Here is a 19,172-nt window from a genome sequence, read left to right on the forward strand (position 1 = left end):
TTGAGGTGCACCCCGTCCGGCCTGTACAGGTCCCACCTCCCTCAGAACCGGCCTCAATGTCCCAGGAATCTGAAGCCTTCCCTCCTGCACCATCTCTCCAGCCACGCATTCATCTGCTCTATCCTCCCATTTCTATACTCACTAGGAGTAATCCGGAGAATAATACCTTTTTGAGGTCCTGCTTTTTAATTTCTTTCCTAGCTCTCACATCTGCCTGCAGGACCTCATCCCTCTTTCTACCTATGTCGATACCAATATGGATCACGCTGTTCACCCTCCCCTCTCAGAATGTTCTGCAGCCGCTCGGTGACATCCTTAACCTTGGCACCAGAGAGGCAACATACCATCCTGGAGTCACGTCTGCAGCCGCAGAAAGGCCTGTTGAACATTCATTTCATCAGTCTGGAAGTAAAATACAACAACTTGCATTTATATAGCATTTATAATGTGAAGAAATGCCCCATGGTTGCCTGCTCAGGTTGACATAAAAGACCCGATGGCATTATTGGAATTGGAGCAGGGGAATTAACTCCGCACTGACCAACATTTATCCCTCAACCAAAAGCTGATTAATTAGTCATTCATCTCATTGCTGTGTGTGGGACCTTGCTGTGCACAAATTGGCTGCCTTATTTGCCTACACAATAACAATAACCACACTTGGCTGTGAAACATCTTGAGGAAGCCTTGAGCATGCGAAAGGCTCTACATAAATGCATTCTTTCTGTGAGGGAGAGCTAATAAAGAAAGTTGCTGCAAGCTGACACTGAATTGGCATAGTCGTTGTTGCTAACTTAATTAGGTTAAGGACAGGGCAATGCAGTGTTGTTCAACTTGCAGTATACAAACTGAGAATGTTATGTTGGAATCTTTAATTATTTTATCTTTGTAATTCAACTATTCAACTTTGTGCTATTGTGTTTAATGCAAAGGCCATTTAAAGCTGGACTGAATTGCAAAATATCTCCCAAGTGTCAGTCACCTGCTTCATTGTGGGAGTCCAAGATTCTTGGAGATCTTAATTCATGTTAATTCATCATCATAGGCAGTCCCTCGAAATCAAGGAAGACAGTTCTCAGGTGACTGTACAGTCCAATACAGGAATTACAGTCTCTGTCACAGGTGGGACAGACAGTGGTTGAAGGAAAGGGTGGGTGGGGAGTCTGGTTTGCCGTACGCTCCTTCCGCTGTCTGCTTTTGTTTTCTGCATGCTGTCGGCGATGGGACTCGAGATGCTCAGCGCCCTCCCGGATGCACTTCCTCCACTTAAGGTGGTCTTGGGCCAGTGACTGAGCCAGTGGGGATGTTGTACTTTATCAAGGAGGCTTTGAGGGTGTCCTTGAAGCGTTTCCTCTGCCCACCTGGGGCTCGCTTGCCGTGTAGGAGTTCCGAGTCGAGCGCTTGCTTTGGGAGTCTTGTGTCGGGCTGTGTTAATTACTGGCTTTCTGTTAATAGACAGAAGAGGATGGAAGAAGAAATCCTGATGAAATTCCAATCACCCCAGAGGTTCCTGGCACTGAAACACCAGAGAGGATGGGAACAGGTAGGAACTTAAGTAACTTTCCAAAGCCAATTAAATTATTTAATTTTCTGCTTTGATGCATTTTTGTGGATGTTGGTGAGACTTTTTCGAGCTGGAAATTTGAATGTTATTCTGGTGCTCAGTTCAAGTTTAAAGAACAAAAATCTGGCAACGCTGCCACAACCTCAGAAGAGTCCATTCCTATTTTCAGCCAGTCTTGTGACCATGCTAAGTGAGATTGGCAGTTAGTGGTCGAGTTGTCTTGTGGATTATCCACAAGTAACCATGTTGTGACTTAGCCAAAATGATTTTGCTTGGGTCGCTTGCCGCTAGCAAACCAGCTTCCTTACGGAAGTCTTGATTTGACCCCAACTCTCCAAAGTTTACAGGCATTGGTCCAGACCACAGCACCACTATTTCTCAACAAACTGATGAGGAATTTGCTGGAGTAGAATCATAGGCCCCAAGTTTCCACATGATTTGCTCCTGATTTTTAGGAGCAACTGGTGGAGAACGGAGTATCTTAGAAATCGCAATTCTCCACATTTAGTTTGCTCCAGTTCTAGTCCGGTAGAACAGTTTCACTTTGGAACAGAATTTTTTCTTCAAAAGGGGGCGTGTCCAGCCACTGACGCCTGATTTGAAAGTTTCCACAGTGAAAACGTACTCCAAACTAACTTAGAATGGAGCAAGTGAAGATTTTTGTAGGCCTGAAAAAACCTTGTCTACACATTAAAAAATCAGGCGCAGGTTACAAATTAGGCGTCCGGAACGGGGGGAGGGGGGGGGGAGGGAAGTCATTACATTCGACAATAAATCCTTAGTTATACTTATACAAATATTATACAAATAATTCCAACCTGAATAAAAATTTATAAGCAAAGAAAAGATTAAATAAACCATGTTCCAACCTGTGTGAAAGTGCTTCAGGCAGGGAGAAGGCTGCAGGAAGCCTCACAAGTTGAGGCAGCCGTTCCCGACGGCAGTGGGGGGGGAGGCAGGGAGGAGGCAGCCGTTCCCGACGGCAGGGAGGGGAGGAGGCAGTGAGGAGGCAGCCGTTCCCGACGGCAGCGGGGGGGAGGCAGTGAGGAAGCAGATGTTCCCGACGGCAGCGGGGGGAGAGGCCCCCTTGCCGTCGGTCGGGCCCGTCGGGAAACGGCTGCCTCAACTTCTGAGGCTTCCTGCAGCCTTCTCACTGCTGCAAGAAGCCTCAGTGCTGATCATGGAAGGGCAATGTGGTTTTATTAAAAAATGTTAAAAATTGAACAGCTACAAAGAACTACAAAAATGGCCGAGTGCCAATGTTTCCTTCACACTGCGCGTGCGCGAACGCTCCAACGCGCACGCGCAGGGTTGCCGGCACGAAAAAAACTCATTTAAATGGTACCCGCCCCCTCCTACTTACAAAATCGGCGCGAGTGGTAGGCTCCACCCCCTGGGCGCCGCGCCAAGCTGACATCGAGCTGCAAAGCGCTCGAGAATAGCGTGTTTTTTTTCAGGCGCCGTTTTCGCCGCGAAAAACAGGCGCCCAGCTCGGAGGGGCGCCTGTTTTGCCGCGTGTGGAAACTTGGGGCCATAGAATGGTTTCAGCACAGAAGGAGGCCATTTGACCCGTCGAGCCCGTGCCAGCTCTCTGCAAGAGCACTTCAGCTAGTCCCACTCCCCCGCCCTTTCCGTGTAGCCCTACAAATTTTTATCCTTCAGGTACTTATCCAACTCCCTTTTGAAAGCCACGATTGCGTCTGTCTCCACCACCCTTTCAGACAGTGCATTCTAGATCCTAACCACTTGCTGCGTAAAAAAGGTTTTCCTCGTGTTGCCTTTGTGGTTCTTCTGCCAATCACCTTAAATCTGTGTCATCTGGTTGTTGGCCCATCCACCAATGAGAACAGTTTCTCTTTATCTACTCTCAAGACCCCTCAAGATTTTGAACACCTCTATCAAATCTTTTTTCAACCTTCTCTGCTCTAAGGAGAACAACCCCAGCTTCTCCAGTCTATCCATGTAACTGAAGTCCCTCATCTCTGGAACCATTTTTGTAAATCTCCCCTGCACCCTCTCTAAGGCCTTCACATCCTTCCTAAAGTGCGGTGCCCAAAATTGGACACAATACTCCAGTTAAGGTTGGACCAATGTTTTATAAAGGTTCATCATAACTTCCTTGCTTTTATGCTCTATGCCTCTATTTATGAAGCCCATGATCCCGTATGCATTTTTAACTGCTTTCTCAACCTGCCCTGCTACCATCAACGATTTATGCACATATACCCCCATGCTCTGTTCATGCACTCCCTTTAGAATTGTACACTTTAGTTTATATTGCCTCTCCTCGTTCTTCCTACCAAAATGTTTCACTTCGCACTTTTCTGCGTTAAATTTCATCTGCCATGTGTCCACCCATTCCACCAGCCTGTCTATGCCCTCTTGAAGTTTATCTCTACCCTCCTCACTTCACTATACTTACAAGCTTTGTGTCATCTGCAAATTTTTAAATTGTGTCCTGTACACTCAAGTCTAAGTCATTAATATATATCAAGAAAAGCAGTGATCCTCGAACTGAACCCTGGGGAACATCACTGTATACCTTTCTCCAGTCCGATAAACAGTCGTTCATCCCTATTCTCTGCTTCCTGTCACTTAGCCAATTTCATATCCATACTGCCACTGTCCCTTTTATTCCATAGGCTTCAACTTTGCTGGCAAGCCTATTATGTGCCACTTTATCAAACGCCTTTTCAACCGCATTGCCCTCAGTAACCCTCTCTGTAACCTCATCAAAAAACTCAATCAAGTTAGTTAAGCATGATTTGCCTTTAATTAATCCACACTTGTCCAAGTGACTGTTAATTTTGTCCGGGATTATCATTTCTAAAAGCTTCCCCGCTACCATTGGCCTGTAGTTGCTGGGTTTATCCTTACACCCTCTTTTGAACAAAGGTGTAACATTTGTAATTCTCCAGTCCTCTGGCACCATTCCTGTATCCAAGGAGGATTGGAAGATTATGGCCAGTACCTCCGCAGTTTCCACCTTACTTCCCTCCGCATCCTAGGATGCATCCCATCCGGTCCTGGTGACTTATCTACTTTAAGTACAGCCAGCCTTTCTGGTACTTCCTCTTTATCAATTTTTATTCCATCCAGTATCTCACCACCTCTTTCATTATGACTTTGGCAGCAGCTTCTTCTTTGGTGAAGACAGATGCAAAGTATTCATTTAGTACCTCAACCATGCCCTCCGCCTCCATGCGTAGGTCTCCATTTTGGTCCCTAATCGATCCCACTACTCTTACTCATTTATTATTTATATGCCTATAGAAGACTTTTGGATTCCCTTTTACGTTAGCTGTCAATCTATTCTCATACTGTGTCTTTGTAGATGAGGGAGAAACTGTTTCTTTTGTCAGGAGGGTCAGTAACCAGAGGACACTGATTTAAGATAGTTAGCAAAAGGTTCGGGGGGGGAAATGATGAAAATTGTTTACGCAGCGAGTTGTTGTAATCTGGAATGCACGGCCTAAAGAGGTGGTGAAAGCAGATTCAATAATAATCTTCATTAGGGGATTAGATATATGCTTGGAAAAGGAGGAATTTGCAGGGCTATGGCCAAAGAGCAAGGGAGTGGGAATAAATGGGCAGCTCTTTCAAAGAGCCAGCACAGACACGATGGGCTGAAATGGCCGCCTGTGCTGTATCATTCTTATCAACAAACAATGGTTTCTAAGGTTCTGCAAAAAAAAGTAAGTTAACTGGCATATGTGTTGCATTTGCTTTATTGTTTAGGGCAGACAGTGGAGGACGAGGAGACAGAAGTCTGTAAAGAAGAGGATTTTGGTGATGTGCAGGTAAGTGCTTTTTTAGGGATGATAGCTAGATTATTATTTTACAGCAGTCACAGCTCACTTTAGGTACGGCTATTGCAACCTGGGCAAAACGACTAATGGGTGGCTGAAAAATGAGTTGTCTCGATCTGCAACGTTCCCGCTAAGCTGTGCACCAATATGGCCTCATTTAGTTGTCGCTTCTAAAACCTGCAGGCAGTTATCGCTCAGGATTACACTGAGCTGGGACACTAAGAGTATTCAATTAATTGCAAACAGGTTAGTGAAACTGGTGTCTGATATAAGCATCTTCATTATCACAGGAGCACAAATAGGAAAGCATTGTCAAGAAGTGTTTCCCCGAAGAGGGAAAGAATTCTGCTCATTTTTCATTGGTGACAGGATTTCAAATATTTTTTAAAATAGAAGGAAAGCTTTCCTGAATCGACACTGATTCTCTGCTTCTCCTTTTGCAGAGAGAGAAAGCAAAACAAAGAGATATAGAGAGAGAGAGGGACAGAGAGAAAGAAAGAGGGACAGAGAGAGCGAGTGAGACAGGGATGGATGGAGAGAGAGAGGGACACAGAGATAGAAACGGAGAAAGAGAGGGGAGGGGGACAGGGAGAGAGACAGGGACATGGAGAGAGGGGAGGGGAACGGAGAGAGAGAAAATGGGGGATAGAAGGAGAGGAGAGAGGGGAGGGGCAGAGAGATAGAGAGAGAGGGACAGACAGAGAGAGATAGTTTGATCCCAACTCATCGCCAAGGCAGGGGAAAGATAAGTGTAACCACTTTATTCACTTTTTTATTTGAGTTCCGTTTAGAAGTAGGGTTTATTTTATTATATTTTGTTGTATGTTTAATGACCACGTTGAAGAGGGAAAGAAAAACATGGAGCAACTTCATCTGTCAAAGCTGCAACGAGACTTGAAAGAATTTAAAGATTTTTAATGCACTTTTCAAGTCTTGATGTACAAACGCTTTTAAAGAGGTTCTGAATTGCTTAAAACATTATCAAATTGAAATTTCTCAATATTTGATTGACGGAAGTGAGTAGCTTTACACAAACATGGGATCATGCTGTTGCGGGGGCGGGGGGGGGTGGGTGAGGATTTGTAGGAGTTACTTTTACATTGTCTTTAAAATATATATATAATTAAGACATTTAGGAAAATAATCAAAAAAGAGGAAAAACACAAACCATTTTATTTTGTCTGTCATTCTATAGTCCGAATAGGTCCCAGGAATAATGTAAATGTAGATTTCCTCATAAAAGTTCAGTGTAGTATTAATAGTAACAGGAGTTATGTAATGATGTATAAAAATTGCAGGAAGCTACTTTAGAAGAAACCAATATTTGTTTATTGAGAAAGATAGAAAATACTTCGATTAAACTGTATCATTTGAATTTGGTATAAATGTTTGAAATAGGAGATTAAAAATTGAGTACACAAGGAAGTTTGTTTCCCACTATTTAATTGCGCAGTACCTAAAATAATTCAATACTTTTCGTGATAAGAGCAGAGAGAAAAACATTAGAAGCGAAATTTGTAAATTAACATCTTTACGTCACCACACTAGTAAATCTTTTCAGGCCAGTCTGATTGGTTCTCATGTCCTGAAGAAAAATGAATGTTTATTTCTGTTAAATCATAGCTTTTCCTGTTTTTGTTTTTAATTTGGTGATGCAAATTATGAATGTGTTTTTCTGCACTTGTGAATAAGTGCTGCATTTCTGATATGTTACACGGGGGGGTGGGGAGGGGGGCGGGGGGGCTGGTTCAAGAAGACAACGTTTATTAATAGATGTGATTGAAGTTAAAAATTAGGATGCCTGTTTTTGTTCAATTCTTTTTAATACTGTGAACTAAAGAACTACAACCCTTTATATCTGTTGGTTGTCTGGTTGCTTTGTGATTAAAATTCTAATTACTTATGTGGATGTACAGCATGTCAGCGCCATAGGAAAGCAGCTGCTTGTGCAGCCATTTCTATAGTGACATGAGGGATCAGCTAATACGTTGACAACTTTAAAATGAATATTAATTGCACAAATAGGTATGCCTCTTTGAGCTCACCTTGCGTTTTTGGATTATTTGTCGATGCATAACTGTGTAACTGAGTGACGTTTCTGAAGTGCTAATGCATTATTATGAAGTTCTTTTATATCCCAGTCATTTCTGACAAGTCATTTAAAAAAAAATACAGTTTGTTCATGACGAACTAAAATTAATTAATTCTCCCATAAACAAACTCGCAGAATGGGCATGTAAATGACAAATGAATTTCAATAAAGATAAGTGTGAGGTGGTGCATTTTGGTAGGAGGAATAAGAAGGCCACCTACTCCTTGGAAATTAAGAATCTAAATGTGGTAGAGGATTGAAGAGATCTAGGCATATAGATTCACAAATCATTAAAAATAGCAACACGGGTTAAAAAAACCCATAAAAGTGCAAATAAAGCGTTGGGGTTCATTTCTAGAGGAATAGAATTCAGAAGCAGAGAAGTTATGTTAAACCTGTATCGAACCTTGTCTGATTGTCTCATGATGTGGCAATATGGCTTTTAAGTGGTTGCTGTCGTTGTTTTAAAAGTGGTTGTTGTAAATGTTGTAAACTTTGCCCACGGACGAAAAGGTCGTGCTCAAAGGAATTTGTGGCCCACTCAGTACAAAAAAACCATGAGAGGGAGCATTGCTTGCACCTCAACAGAGCTGGGACCAATGTTCTTGCGGGGGGTGTTTGCTAGTGCTGTTAGGGGAGGGGAGGTTAAACTAATTTGACAGCGGGGTGGCACCAGGATGCGGCATTAGAAAGGAGAAACAAGGTGCACAAAGGATTGGGAGAGACAGATAGCACTAGAGTAAGAAATAGTACGGTATTAGGTGGGGTCAGACTAAGAGAATACAAGAAGATCTACGATAGGTTTACAGTGCATGTGTATGGAGCACTGGCACCAGTACTAGGGTAAGAGGGAACTGTTCTGTCGGAACAGGCTTCACTTGAACCATTTGGGACTAGTGTCCTGGAGAATTGAATAACTAGGGCTTTAAACTAAACAGTGGGGGGGAGGGTTCAGGTGAGCGGAAATTTAAAAAGTCAAAGAGCAAGGAGAAGGCAATAGAACAGGGTAGAGGTGGGGGAAATGATAACCAGAGTGAAGGGAAAGAATGTATAAACATAAGAGTGCATCAGAAAATGGGGTCAGAGTAGGGAAAAATGGTAAAAAGAAAAAAATTAAAAGCTCTTTATCTGAATGCATGCAGCATTCTTAACAAGATAGATGAGTTGACGACATGAATAGAAATAAATGGGTATGATCTGATAGCCATTACAGAGACGTGATTGCAAGGTGACCAAAGCTGGGAACTGAATATTCAGGGGTATTTGACAATTTGGAAGGATAGACAGAAAGGAAAAGGAGGTGGGGTAGCTCTGTTAATAAAGGATGAGATCAGTGCAGTTGTGAGAAATGATAGTTGGCTCAGAAGATCAAGATATAGAATCAGTTTGGCTGGAAATAAGAAATAATAAGGGGAAGAAGTCACTGGTAGGCCCCCTAACAGTAGCTACACTGTTGGATGGAGTATAAATCAAGAAATAATGGAGGTTTGTAAAAAAGGTACTGCAATAATCATGGGTGATTTTAATTGATTGGACAAATCAAATTGGCCAAGGTAGCCTTGAGGAAAAGTTCAAGAATGCATCCAGGATGGTTTCCTTCAACAGTATGTTGCGGAACCAATCAGGGAGCAAACTATCTTGGATGTGGTACTGTGTAATGAGACAGGATTAATAAATGCTTTCATAGTAAAGGATCCTCCAGGAAAGAGTGATCATAGCATGGTTGAATTTTAAATTCAGTTGGAGGGTGAGAAAGTTTGATCTCAAATCAGTGTCCTGATCTTAAATAAAAGTGATTGCAAAGATATGAAGGCAGAGTTAGCTGAAGTGGACTGGGAAAATAGATTGAAGTGTGAGACGGTTGATAAACAGTGGCAGACATTTAATGAGATATTTCATAACTTACAACAAAAATATATTCCAGTGTGAAGGAAAGACTTTAAGAGAAGGGAGAACCATCCACGGCAAAATTGAAAACAATAGCATACAAAGTTGCCAAGATTAGTGGGAGGCCAGAGGATTGCGAAATTTTTTAAAGCCAGCAAAGAACGACAAAAAAAATTAATAGAGAGGGAGGATAGATTATGAGAGTAAACTAGCAAGAAATATAAAAACAGATAGTAAGAGCTCCTACAGGTATATAAAAAGGAAGAGAGCAGCTAAAGTCAACGTTGGTCCCTTAGAGGATGAGACTACGGAATTAATAATGAGGAACAGGGAAATGGCAGAGACTTTGAACAAATATTTTGTATCAGTCTTCACGGTAGAAGACGCTAAAAACATCCCAATAATGGATAATCAAGGGGCTATGGGGAGGGAGGAACTTAAAACAATCACTATCACTAAATAAAAAGTACTTGGTAAAATAATGGGACTAAAGGTGAATAAGTTCCTGGACCTGATGGCCTACATCTTAAAAGAAGGGGTCTTAAAAGAAGTGGCTGCAGAGACAGTGGATGCATTGGTTGTAATCTACCAAAATTCCCTGGATTCTGGAGAGGTCCCAGCGGATTGGAAAACTGCAAATGTAATGCCTCTATTTAAAAAAGGAGACAGACAGAAAGCAGGAAACTATAGACCAGTTAGCCTAACATCTGTGGTTGGGAAAATGCTGGAGTCTATTATTAAGCAGGACATTTGGAAAAACATAATTCAATCAAGCAGAGTCAGCAAGATTTTATGAAAGGAAAATCATGTTTGACAAATTTTCTAGAGTTCTTTGAGGATGTAACGAGCAATGTGGATAACGGGGAACCAGTGGATGTGGTGAATTTGGTTTTCCAGAAGACATTCGATAAGGTGCCACATAAAACGTTACTGCACAAGATAAGAGCTCACTGGGTTGGGGGCAATATGTTAACATGGATAGAGGATTGTTTTTTGTTAGTCAGAGAGTCGGGATAAATGGATTTTTCTGGTTGGCAAATAGTGACTAGTGGGGTGCCACAGGGATCTATTTACAATGTATATTAATGACATGGATGAAGGGACCGAGTGTAATGTAGCCAAGTTTGCTGATGATACAAAATGGGTGGGAAAGTAAGTTGTGAGGAGGACACAAAAAATCTGCAAAGGGATATAGACAGGCTAAGTGAATGGGCAAACATTCAGCACATGGAGTATAAAGTGGGAAAGTGTGAGGTTATCCACTTTGGCAGGAACAATAAAAAAGCAAATTATCATCTAAATGGAGAGAAATTACAAAATGCTGCAGTGCAGAGGGACCTGAGGGTCCTTGTGCATGAAACACAAATCGTTAGCATGCAGGTACAGCAAGTAATCTGGAAGGCAAATGGAATGTCGGCATTTATTGCAAGAGGGATAGAGTATAAAAACAGAGAAGTCCTGCTACAACTATACAGGGTATTGGTGAGGCCACACCTGGAGTACTGCGTACAGTTTTGGTCTCCTTATTTAAGGAGGGACATACTTGCATTGGAGGCCGTTCAGAGAAGGTTCACGAGGTTGATTCCAGAGATGAAGGTGTTTACTTATGAAGAAAGGTTGAGCAGGTTGGGCCTCTACACATTGGCGTTTAGAAGAATGAGAGGTAATCTTAGCGAAACATATAAGATACTGAGGCGGCTCGACAAGGTAGATGCAGAGAGGATATTTCCCCTCGTGGGGGAATCTAGAGCTAAGGGACATAGTTTCAGAATAAGGGGCCGCCCATTTAGAAACATAGAAACATAGAAAATAGGTGCAGGAGCAGGCCATTCAGCCCTTTTAGCCTGCACCGCCATTCAATGAGTTCATGGCTGAACATGAAACTTCAGTACCCACTTCCTGCTTTCACGCCATACCCCTTGATCCCCCGAGTAGTAAGGACTTCATCTAACTCCCTTTTGGATATATTTAGTGAATTGGCCTCAACTACTTTCTGTGGTAGAGAATTCCACAGGTTCACCACTCTCTGGGTGAAGAAGTTTCTCCTCATCTCGGTCCTAAATGGCTTACCCCTTATCCTTAGACTGTGACCCCTGGTTCTGGACTTCCCCAACATTGGGAACATTCTTCCTGCATCCAACCTGTCCAAACCCGTCAGAATTTTAAACGTTTCTATGAGGTCCCCTCTCACTCTTCTGAACTCCAGTGAATACAAGCCCAGTTGATCCAGTCTTTCTTGATAGGTCAGTCCCACCATCCCGGGAATCAGTCTGGTGAATCTTCGCTGCACTCCCTCAATAGCAAGAATGTCCTTCCTCAAGTTAGGAGACCAAAACTGTACACAATACTCCAGGTGTGGCCTCACCAAGGCCCTGTACAACTGTAGCAACACCTCCCTGCCCCTGTACTCAAATCCCCTCGCTATGAAGGCCAACATGCCATTTGCTTTCTTAACCGCCTGCTGTACCTGCATGCCAACCTTCAATGACTGATGTACCATGACACCCAGGTCTCATTGCACCTTCCCTTTTCCTAATCTGTCACCATTCAGATAATAGTCTGTCTCTCTGTTTTTACCACCAAAGTGGATAACCTCACATTTATCCACATTATACTTCATCTGCCACGCACTTGCCCACTCACCTAACCTATCCAAGTCACTCTGTAGCCTCATAGCATCCTCCTCGCAGCTCACACTGCCACCCAACTTAGTGTCATCCGCAAATTTGGAGATACTACATTTAATCCCCTCGTCTAAATCATTAATGTACAATGTAAACAGCTGGGGCCCCAGCACAGAACCCTGCGGTACCCCACTAGTCACTGCCTGCCATTCCGAAAAGTACCCATTTACTCCTACTCTTTGCTTCCTGTCTGACAACCAGTTCTCAATCCACGTCAGCACACTACCCCCAATCCCATGTGCTTTAACTTTGCACATTAATCTCCTGTGTGGGAACTTGTCGAAAGCCTTCTGAAAGTCCAAATATACCACATCAACTGGTACTCCTTTGTCCACTTTATTGGAAACATCCTCAAAAAATTCCAGAAGATTTGTCAAGCATGATCTCCCTTTCACAAATCCATGCTGACTTGGACCTATCATGTCACCATTTTCCAAATGCGCTGCTATGACATCCTTAATAATTGATTCCATCATTTTACCCACTACTGAGGTCAGGCTGACCGGTCTATAATTCCCTGCTTTCTCTCTCCCTCCTTTTTTAAAAAGTGGGGTTACATTGGCTACCCTCCACTCCATAGGAACTGATCCAGAGTCAATGGAATGTTGGAAAATGACTGTCAATGCATCCGCTATTTCCAAGGCCACCTCCTTAAGTACTCTGGGATGCAGTCCATCAGGCCCTGGGGATTTATCGGCCTTCAATCCCATCAATTTCCCCAACACAATTTCCCGACTAATAAAGATTTCCCTCAGTTCCTCCTCCTTAATAGACCCTCTGACCACTTTTATATCCGGAAGGTTGTTTGTGTCCTCCTTAGTGAATACTGAACCAAAGTACTTGTTCAATTGGTCTGCCATTTCTTTGTTCCCCGTTATGACTTCCCCTGATTCTGACTGCAGGGGACCTACATTTGTCTTTACTAACCTTTTTCTCTTTACATACCTATAGAAACTTTTGCAATCCGCCTTAATGTTCCCTGCAAGCTTCTTCTCGTACTCCATTTTCCCTGCCCTAATCAAACCCTTTGTCCTCCTCTGCTGAGTTCTAAATTTCTCCCAGTCCCCAGGTTCGCTGCTATTTCTGGCCAATTTGTATGCCATTTCCTTGGCTTTAATACTATCCCTGATTTCCCTAGATAGCCACGGTTGAGCCACCTTCCCTTTTTTATTTTTACGCCAGACAGGAATGTACAATTGTTGTAATTCATCCATGCGGTCTCTAAATGTCTGCCATTGCCCATCCACAGTCAACCCCTTCAGTATCATTAGCCAATCTATCTTAGCCAATTCATGACTCATACCTTCAAAGTTACCCTTCTTTAAGTTCTGGACCATGGTCTCTGAATTAACTGTTTCATTCTCCATCCTAATGCAGAATTCCACCATATTATGGTCACTCTTCCCCAAGGGGCCTCGCACAATGAGATTGCTAATTAATCCTCTCTCATTACACAACACCCAGTCTAAGATGGCCTCCCCCCTAGTTGGTTCCTCGACATATTGGTCTAGAAAACCATCCCTTATGCATTCCAGGAAATCCTCCTCCACCGTATTGCTTCCAGTTTGGCTAGCCCAATCTATGTGCATATTAAAGTCACCCATTATAACTGCTGCACCTTTATTGCATGCACTCCTAATTTCCTGTTTGATGCCCTCCCCAACATCACTACTACTGTTTGGAGGTCTGTACACAACTCCCACTAACGATTTTTGCCCTTTAGTGTTCTGCAGCTCTACCCATATAGATTCCACATCATCCAAGCTAATGTCTTTCCTAACTATTGCATTAATCTCCTCTTTAACCAGCAATGCTACCCCACCTCCTTTTCCTTTTATTCTATCCTTCCTGAATGTTGAATACCCCTGGATGTTGAGTTCTCAGCCCTGATCATCCTGGAGCCACGTCTCCGTAATCCCAATCACATCATATTTGTTAACATCTATTTGCACAGTTAATTCATCCACCTTATTGCGGATACTCCTTGCATTAAGACACAAAGCCTTCAGGCTTGCTTTTTTAACACCCTTTGTCCTTCTAGAATTTTGCTGTACAGTGGCCCTTTTTGTTCTTTGCCTTGGGTTTCTCTGCCCTCCACTTTTCCTCATCTCCTTTCTGTCTTTTGCTTTTGCCTCATTTTTGTCTCCCTCTGTCTCCCTGTATAGAACGGTGATGAGGAGGAATTTCTTCTCTCGGAGGGTCGTAAATCTGTGGAATTCTCTACCCCAGAGAGTTGTGGAGGCTGGGTCATTGAATATATTTAAGGTGGAGAGAGACAGATTTTTGATCGATAAGGGAGTTGTCGGGGCAGAGCTGAGTCCAAGATCAGAGCAGCCATGATATCAAATGGCAGAGCAGTCTTGAGGGGCCAAATGGCCTACTCCTGCTCCTATTTCTTATGGAGCCTCCCTGGTGCAAGGGTCAAGGATGTCTTGGAGCGGATGCAGGACATTCTGAAAAGGGAGGGTGAACAGCCAGTTGTCGTGGTGCATATAGGTACCAACGATATAGGTAAACAACGGGATGAGGTCCTACGAGATGAATTTAGGGAGCTAGGAGTTAAATTAAAAAGTAGGACCTCAAAAGTAATAATCTCAGGATTGCTACCAGTGCCACGTGCTAGTCAGAGTAGGAATCACAGGATAGCTCAGATGAATACGTGGCTTGAACAGTGGTGCAGAAGGGAGGGATTCAAATTCCTGGGGCATTGGAACCGGTTCTGGGGGAGGTGGGACCAGTACAAACCGGACGGTCCGCACCTGGGCAGGACTGGAACCAATGTCCAAGGGGGAGTATTTGCTGATGCTGTTGGGGAGGAGTTAAACTAATATGGCAGGAGGATGGGAACCTATACAGGGAGACAGAGGGAAATAAAATGGAGTCAGAAGCAAAAGATAGAAAGGAGAATAGTAAAAGTCGAGGGCAGAGAAACCCAAGGCAAAAGACAAAAAGGGCCACATTACAGCAAAATTCTAAAGGGGCAAAATGTGTTAAAAAGACAAGCCTGAAGGCTCTGTGCCTCAATGCGCGGAGTATTCAGATTAAGGTGGACAAATTAACTGCGCTGATAGCAGTTAATGGGTATGATGTAATTGGTATCACGGAGTCATGGCTCCAGGGTGACCAAGACTGGGAACTCAACATCCAAGGGTATTCAACATTTAGGAAGGATAGACAGAAAGGAAAAGGAAGCAGGATGGCGCTGCTGGTTAAAGAGGAAATTAATGCAATGGTAAGGAGAGACATAAGCCTGGATGATGTGGAATCGGTATGGGTGGAGCTGCGGAATACCAAAGGGCAGAAAACACTAGTGGGAGTTGTGTACAGACCACTAAACAGTAGTAGTGAGGTTGGGGACAGCATCAAACAAGAAATAAGGGATGTGTGCAATAAAGGTACAGCAGTTATCATGGGCGACTTTAATCTTCATATTCATTGGGCTAACCAAACTGGTAGCAATGTGGTGGAGGAGGATTTCCTGGAGTGTATTAGGGATGATTTTCTAGACCAATATGTCAAGGAACCAATAGAGAGCTGGCCATCCTAGACTGGGTGATGTGTACTGAGAAGGGACTAATTAGCAATCTTGTTGTGCGAGGCACCTTGGGGAAGAGTGACCATAATATGGTAGAATTCTTTATTAAGATGGAGAGTGACGCAGTTAATTTGGAAACTAGGGTCCTGAACTGAAGGAAAGGTAACTTCAACGGTATAAGGTATGAATTGGCTCGAATAGACTGGCAAAGGATACTTAAAGGGTTGAAGATCACATGGATGAACTTCAGCAATTGTACATCCCTGTCTGGAGTAAAAATAAAACGGGGAAGGTGGCTCAACCATGGTTAACAAGGGAAATTATGGATAGTGTTAAAGCCAAGGAAGAGGCATATAATTTGGCTAGAAAAAACATAGAAACATAGAAAATAGGTGCAGGAGTAGGCCATTCGGCCCTTCTAGCCTGCACCGCCATTCAATGAGCTCATGGCTGAACATGCAACTTCAGTACCCCATTCCTGCTTTCTCGCCATACCCCTTGATCCCCCTAGTAGTAAGGACTTCATCTAACTCCTTTTTGAATATATTTAGTGAATTGGCCTCAACAACTTTCTGTGGTAGAGAATTCCACAGGTTCACCACTCTCTGGGTGAAGAAGTTTCTCCTCATCTCGGTCCTAAATGGCTTACCCCTTATCCTTAGACTGTGACCCCTGGTTCTGGACTTCCCCAACATTGGGAACATTCTTCCTGCATCTAACCTGTCTAAACCCATCAGAATTTTAAACATTTCTATGAGGTCCCCTCTCATTCTTCTGAACTCGTGAATACAAGCCCAGTTGATCCAGTCTTTCTTGATAGGTCAGTCCCGCCATCCCGGGAATCAGTCTGGTGAACCTTCGCTGCACTCCCTCAATAGCAAGAATGTCCTTACTCAGGTTAGGAGACCAAAACTGTACGCAATACCCCAGGTGTGGCCTCACCAAGGCCCTGTACAACTGTAGCAACACCTCCCTGCCCCTGTACTCAAATCCCCTCGCTATGAAGGCCAACATGCCATTTGCTTTCTTAACCGCCTGCTGTACCTGCATGCCAACCTTCAATGACTGATGTACCATGACACCCAGGTCTCGTTGCACCTCCCCTTTTCCTAATCTGTCACCATTTAGATAATAGTCTGTCTCTGTTTTTACCACCAAAGTGGATAACCTCACATTTATCCACATTATACTTCATCTGCCATGCATTTGCCCACTCACCTAACCTATCCAAGTCGCTCTGCAGCATCATAGCATCCTACTCGCAGCTCACACTGCCACCCAACTTAGTGTCATCTGCAAATTTTGAGATACTACATTTAACCCCCTCGTCTAAATCATTAATGTACAGTGTAAACAGCTGGTGCCCCAGCACAGAACCTTGCGGTACCCCACTAGTCACTGCCTGCCATTCTGAAAAGTACCCATTTACTCCTACTCCTTGCTTCCTGTCTGCCAACCAGTTCTCAATCCATGTCAGCACACTACCCCCAATCCCATGTGCTTTAACTTTGCACATTAATCTCTTGTGTGGGACCTTGTCGAAAGCCTTCTGAAAGTCCAAATATACCACATCAACTGGTTCTCCCTTGTCCACTCTACTGGAAACATCCTCAAAAAATTGCAGAAGATTTGTCAAGCATGATTTCCCTTTCACCAATCCATGTTGACTTGGACCTATCATGTCATGTCTTTCCAAATGCGCTGCTATGACATCCTTAATAATTGATTCCATCATTTTACCCACTACCGATGTCAGGCTGACCGGTCTATAATTCCGTTTTCTCTCCCTCCTTTTTTAAAAAGTGGGGTTACATTGGCTACCCTCCACTCGATAGGAACTGATCCAGAGTCAATGGAATGTTAGAAAATGACTGTCAATGCATCCGCTATTTCCAAGGCCACCTCCTTAAGTACTCCAGAATGCAGTCCATCAGGCCCTGGGGATTTTTTCGGCCTTCAATCCCATCAATTTCCCCAACACAATTTCCCGACTAATAAGGATTTCCCTCCGTTCCTCCTCCTTACTAGACCCTCTGACCCAAACAACTCCGGAAGGTTGTTTGTGTCCTCCTTAGTGAATACCGAACCAAAGTACTTGTTCAATTGGTCCGCCATTTCTTTGTTCCCCGTTATGACTTCCCCTGATTCTGACTGCAGGGGACCTACGTTTGTCTTTACTAACCTTTTTCTCTTTACATATCTATAGAAACTTTTGCAATCCGTCTTAATGTTCCCTGCAAGCTTCTTCTCATACTCCATTTTCCCTGCCCTAATCAAACCCTTTGTCCTCCTTTGCTGAGTTCTAAATTTCTCCCAGTCCCCGGGTTCGCTGCTATTTCTGGCCAATTAGTATGCCACTTCCTTGGCTTTAATACTATCCCTGATTTCCCTTGATAGCCACGGTTGAGCCACCTTCCCTTTTTTATTTTTACGCCAGACAGGAATGTACAATTGTTGTAGTTCATCCATGCGGTCTCTAAATGTCTGCCATTGCCCATCCACAGTCAACCCCTTAAGTATCATTCGCCAATGTATCCTAGCCAATTCACGCCTCATACCTTCAAAGTTACCCTTCAAGTTCTGGACCATGGTCTCTGAATTAACTGTTTCATTCTCCATCCTAATGCAGAATTCCACCAACGAGATTGCTAATTAATCCTCTCTCATTACACAACACCCAGTCTAAGATGGCGACAAGCAACAAACCTGAGGACTGGGAGAAATTTAGAATTCAACAGAGGAAGTCTAAGGGTTTAATTAAGAGGGGGAAAATAGAGTACGAGAGGAAGCTTGCAGGGAACATAAAAACTGACTGCAAAAGCTTCTATAAATATGTGAAGAGGAAAAGGTTAGTGAAGACAAACGCAGGGCCCTTGCAGTTGGATTCAGGTGAAGTTATAATGGGGAACAAAGAAATGGCAGACCAATTGAACAAATACTTTGGTTCTGTCTTCATGAAGGAAGACACAAATAACTTTCCAATTGTACTAGGGGACAGTAGGTCTAGTGAGAAGGAGGAACTGAAGGATATTATTAGGCAGGAAATTGTGTTAGGGAAATTGATGGGATTGAAGGCCGATAAATCCCCGGGGCCTGATAGTCTGCATCCCAGAGTACTTAAGGAAGTGGCCCTAGAAATAGTGGATGCATTGGTGATCATTTTCCAACAGTCTATTGACTCTGGATCAGTCCCTATGGACTGGAGGGTAGCTAATGTAACACCACTTTTGAAAAAAGGGGGGAAGAGAGAAAACGGGTAATTATAGACCGGTTAGCCTGACATCAGTAGTGGGGAAAATGTTGGAATCAATCATTAAGGATGAAATAGCAGCACATTTGGAAAGCAGTGACAGGATTGGTCCAAGTCAGCATGGATTTATGAAGGGGAATTCATGCTTGACAAATCTTCTGGAATTTTTTGAGGATGTAACTAGTAGAGTGGACAAGGGAGAACCAGTGGATGTGGTGTATTTGGACTTTCAAAAGTCTTTTGACAAGGTCTCGCACAAGAGATTGGTGTGCAAAATCAAAACGCATGGTATTGGGGGTAATGTACTGACGTGGATAGAGAACTGGTTGGCAGACAGGAAGCAGAGAGTGG

The 19,172-nt window shown here is 43.4% G+C and overlaps 1 protein-coding gene across 1 annotated transcript in view; it reads left to right on the forward strand.

Moving 5' to 3' along the window:
* The window catches only part of LOC139228732 (uncharacterized), a 115,944-nt gene that overhangs the window by 3,615 nt on the left and 93,157 nt on the right, over window positions 1-19,172 (forward strand). Inside the window, exons 2-3 of the mRNA XM_070860035.1 lie at window positions 1,456-1,543; window positions 5,303-5,364. Coding sequence (XP_070716136.1) covers window positions 1,456-1,543; window positions 5,303-5,364 — 150 coding nt within the window. The remainder of the gene's footprint in view (window positions 1-1,455; window positions 1,544-5,302; window positions 5,365-19,172) is intronic.

The sequence above is a fragment of the Pristiophorus japonicus genome, chromosome 18 (assembly GCF_044704955.1).
Source record: "Pristiophorus japonicus isolate sPriJap1 chromosome 18, sPriJap1.hap1, whole genome shotgun sequence".
In the NCBI taxonomy this organism is placed as follows: domain Eukaryota; kingdom Metazoa; phylum Chordata; class Chondrichthyes; family Pristiophoridae; genus Pristiophorus; species Pristiophorus japonicus.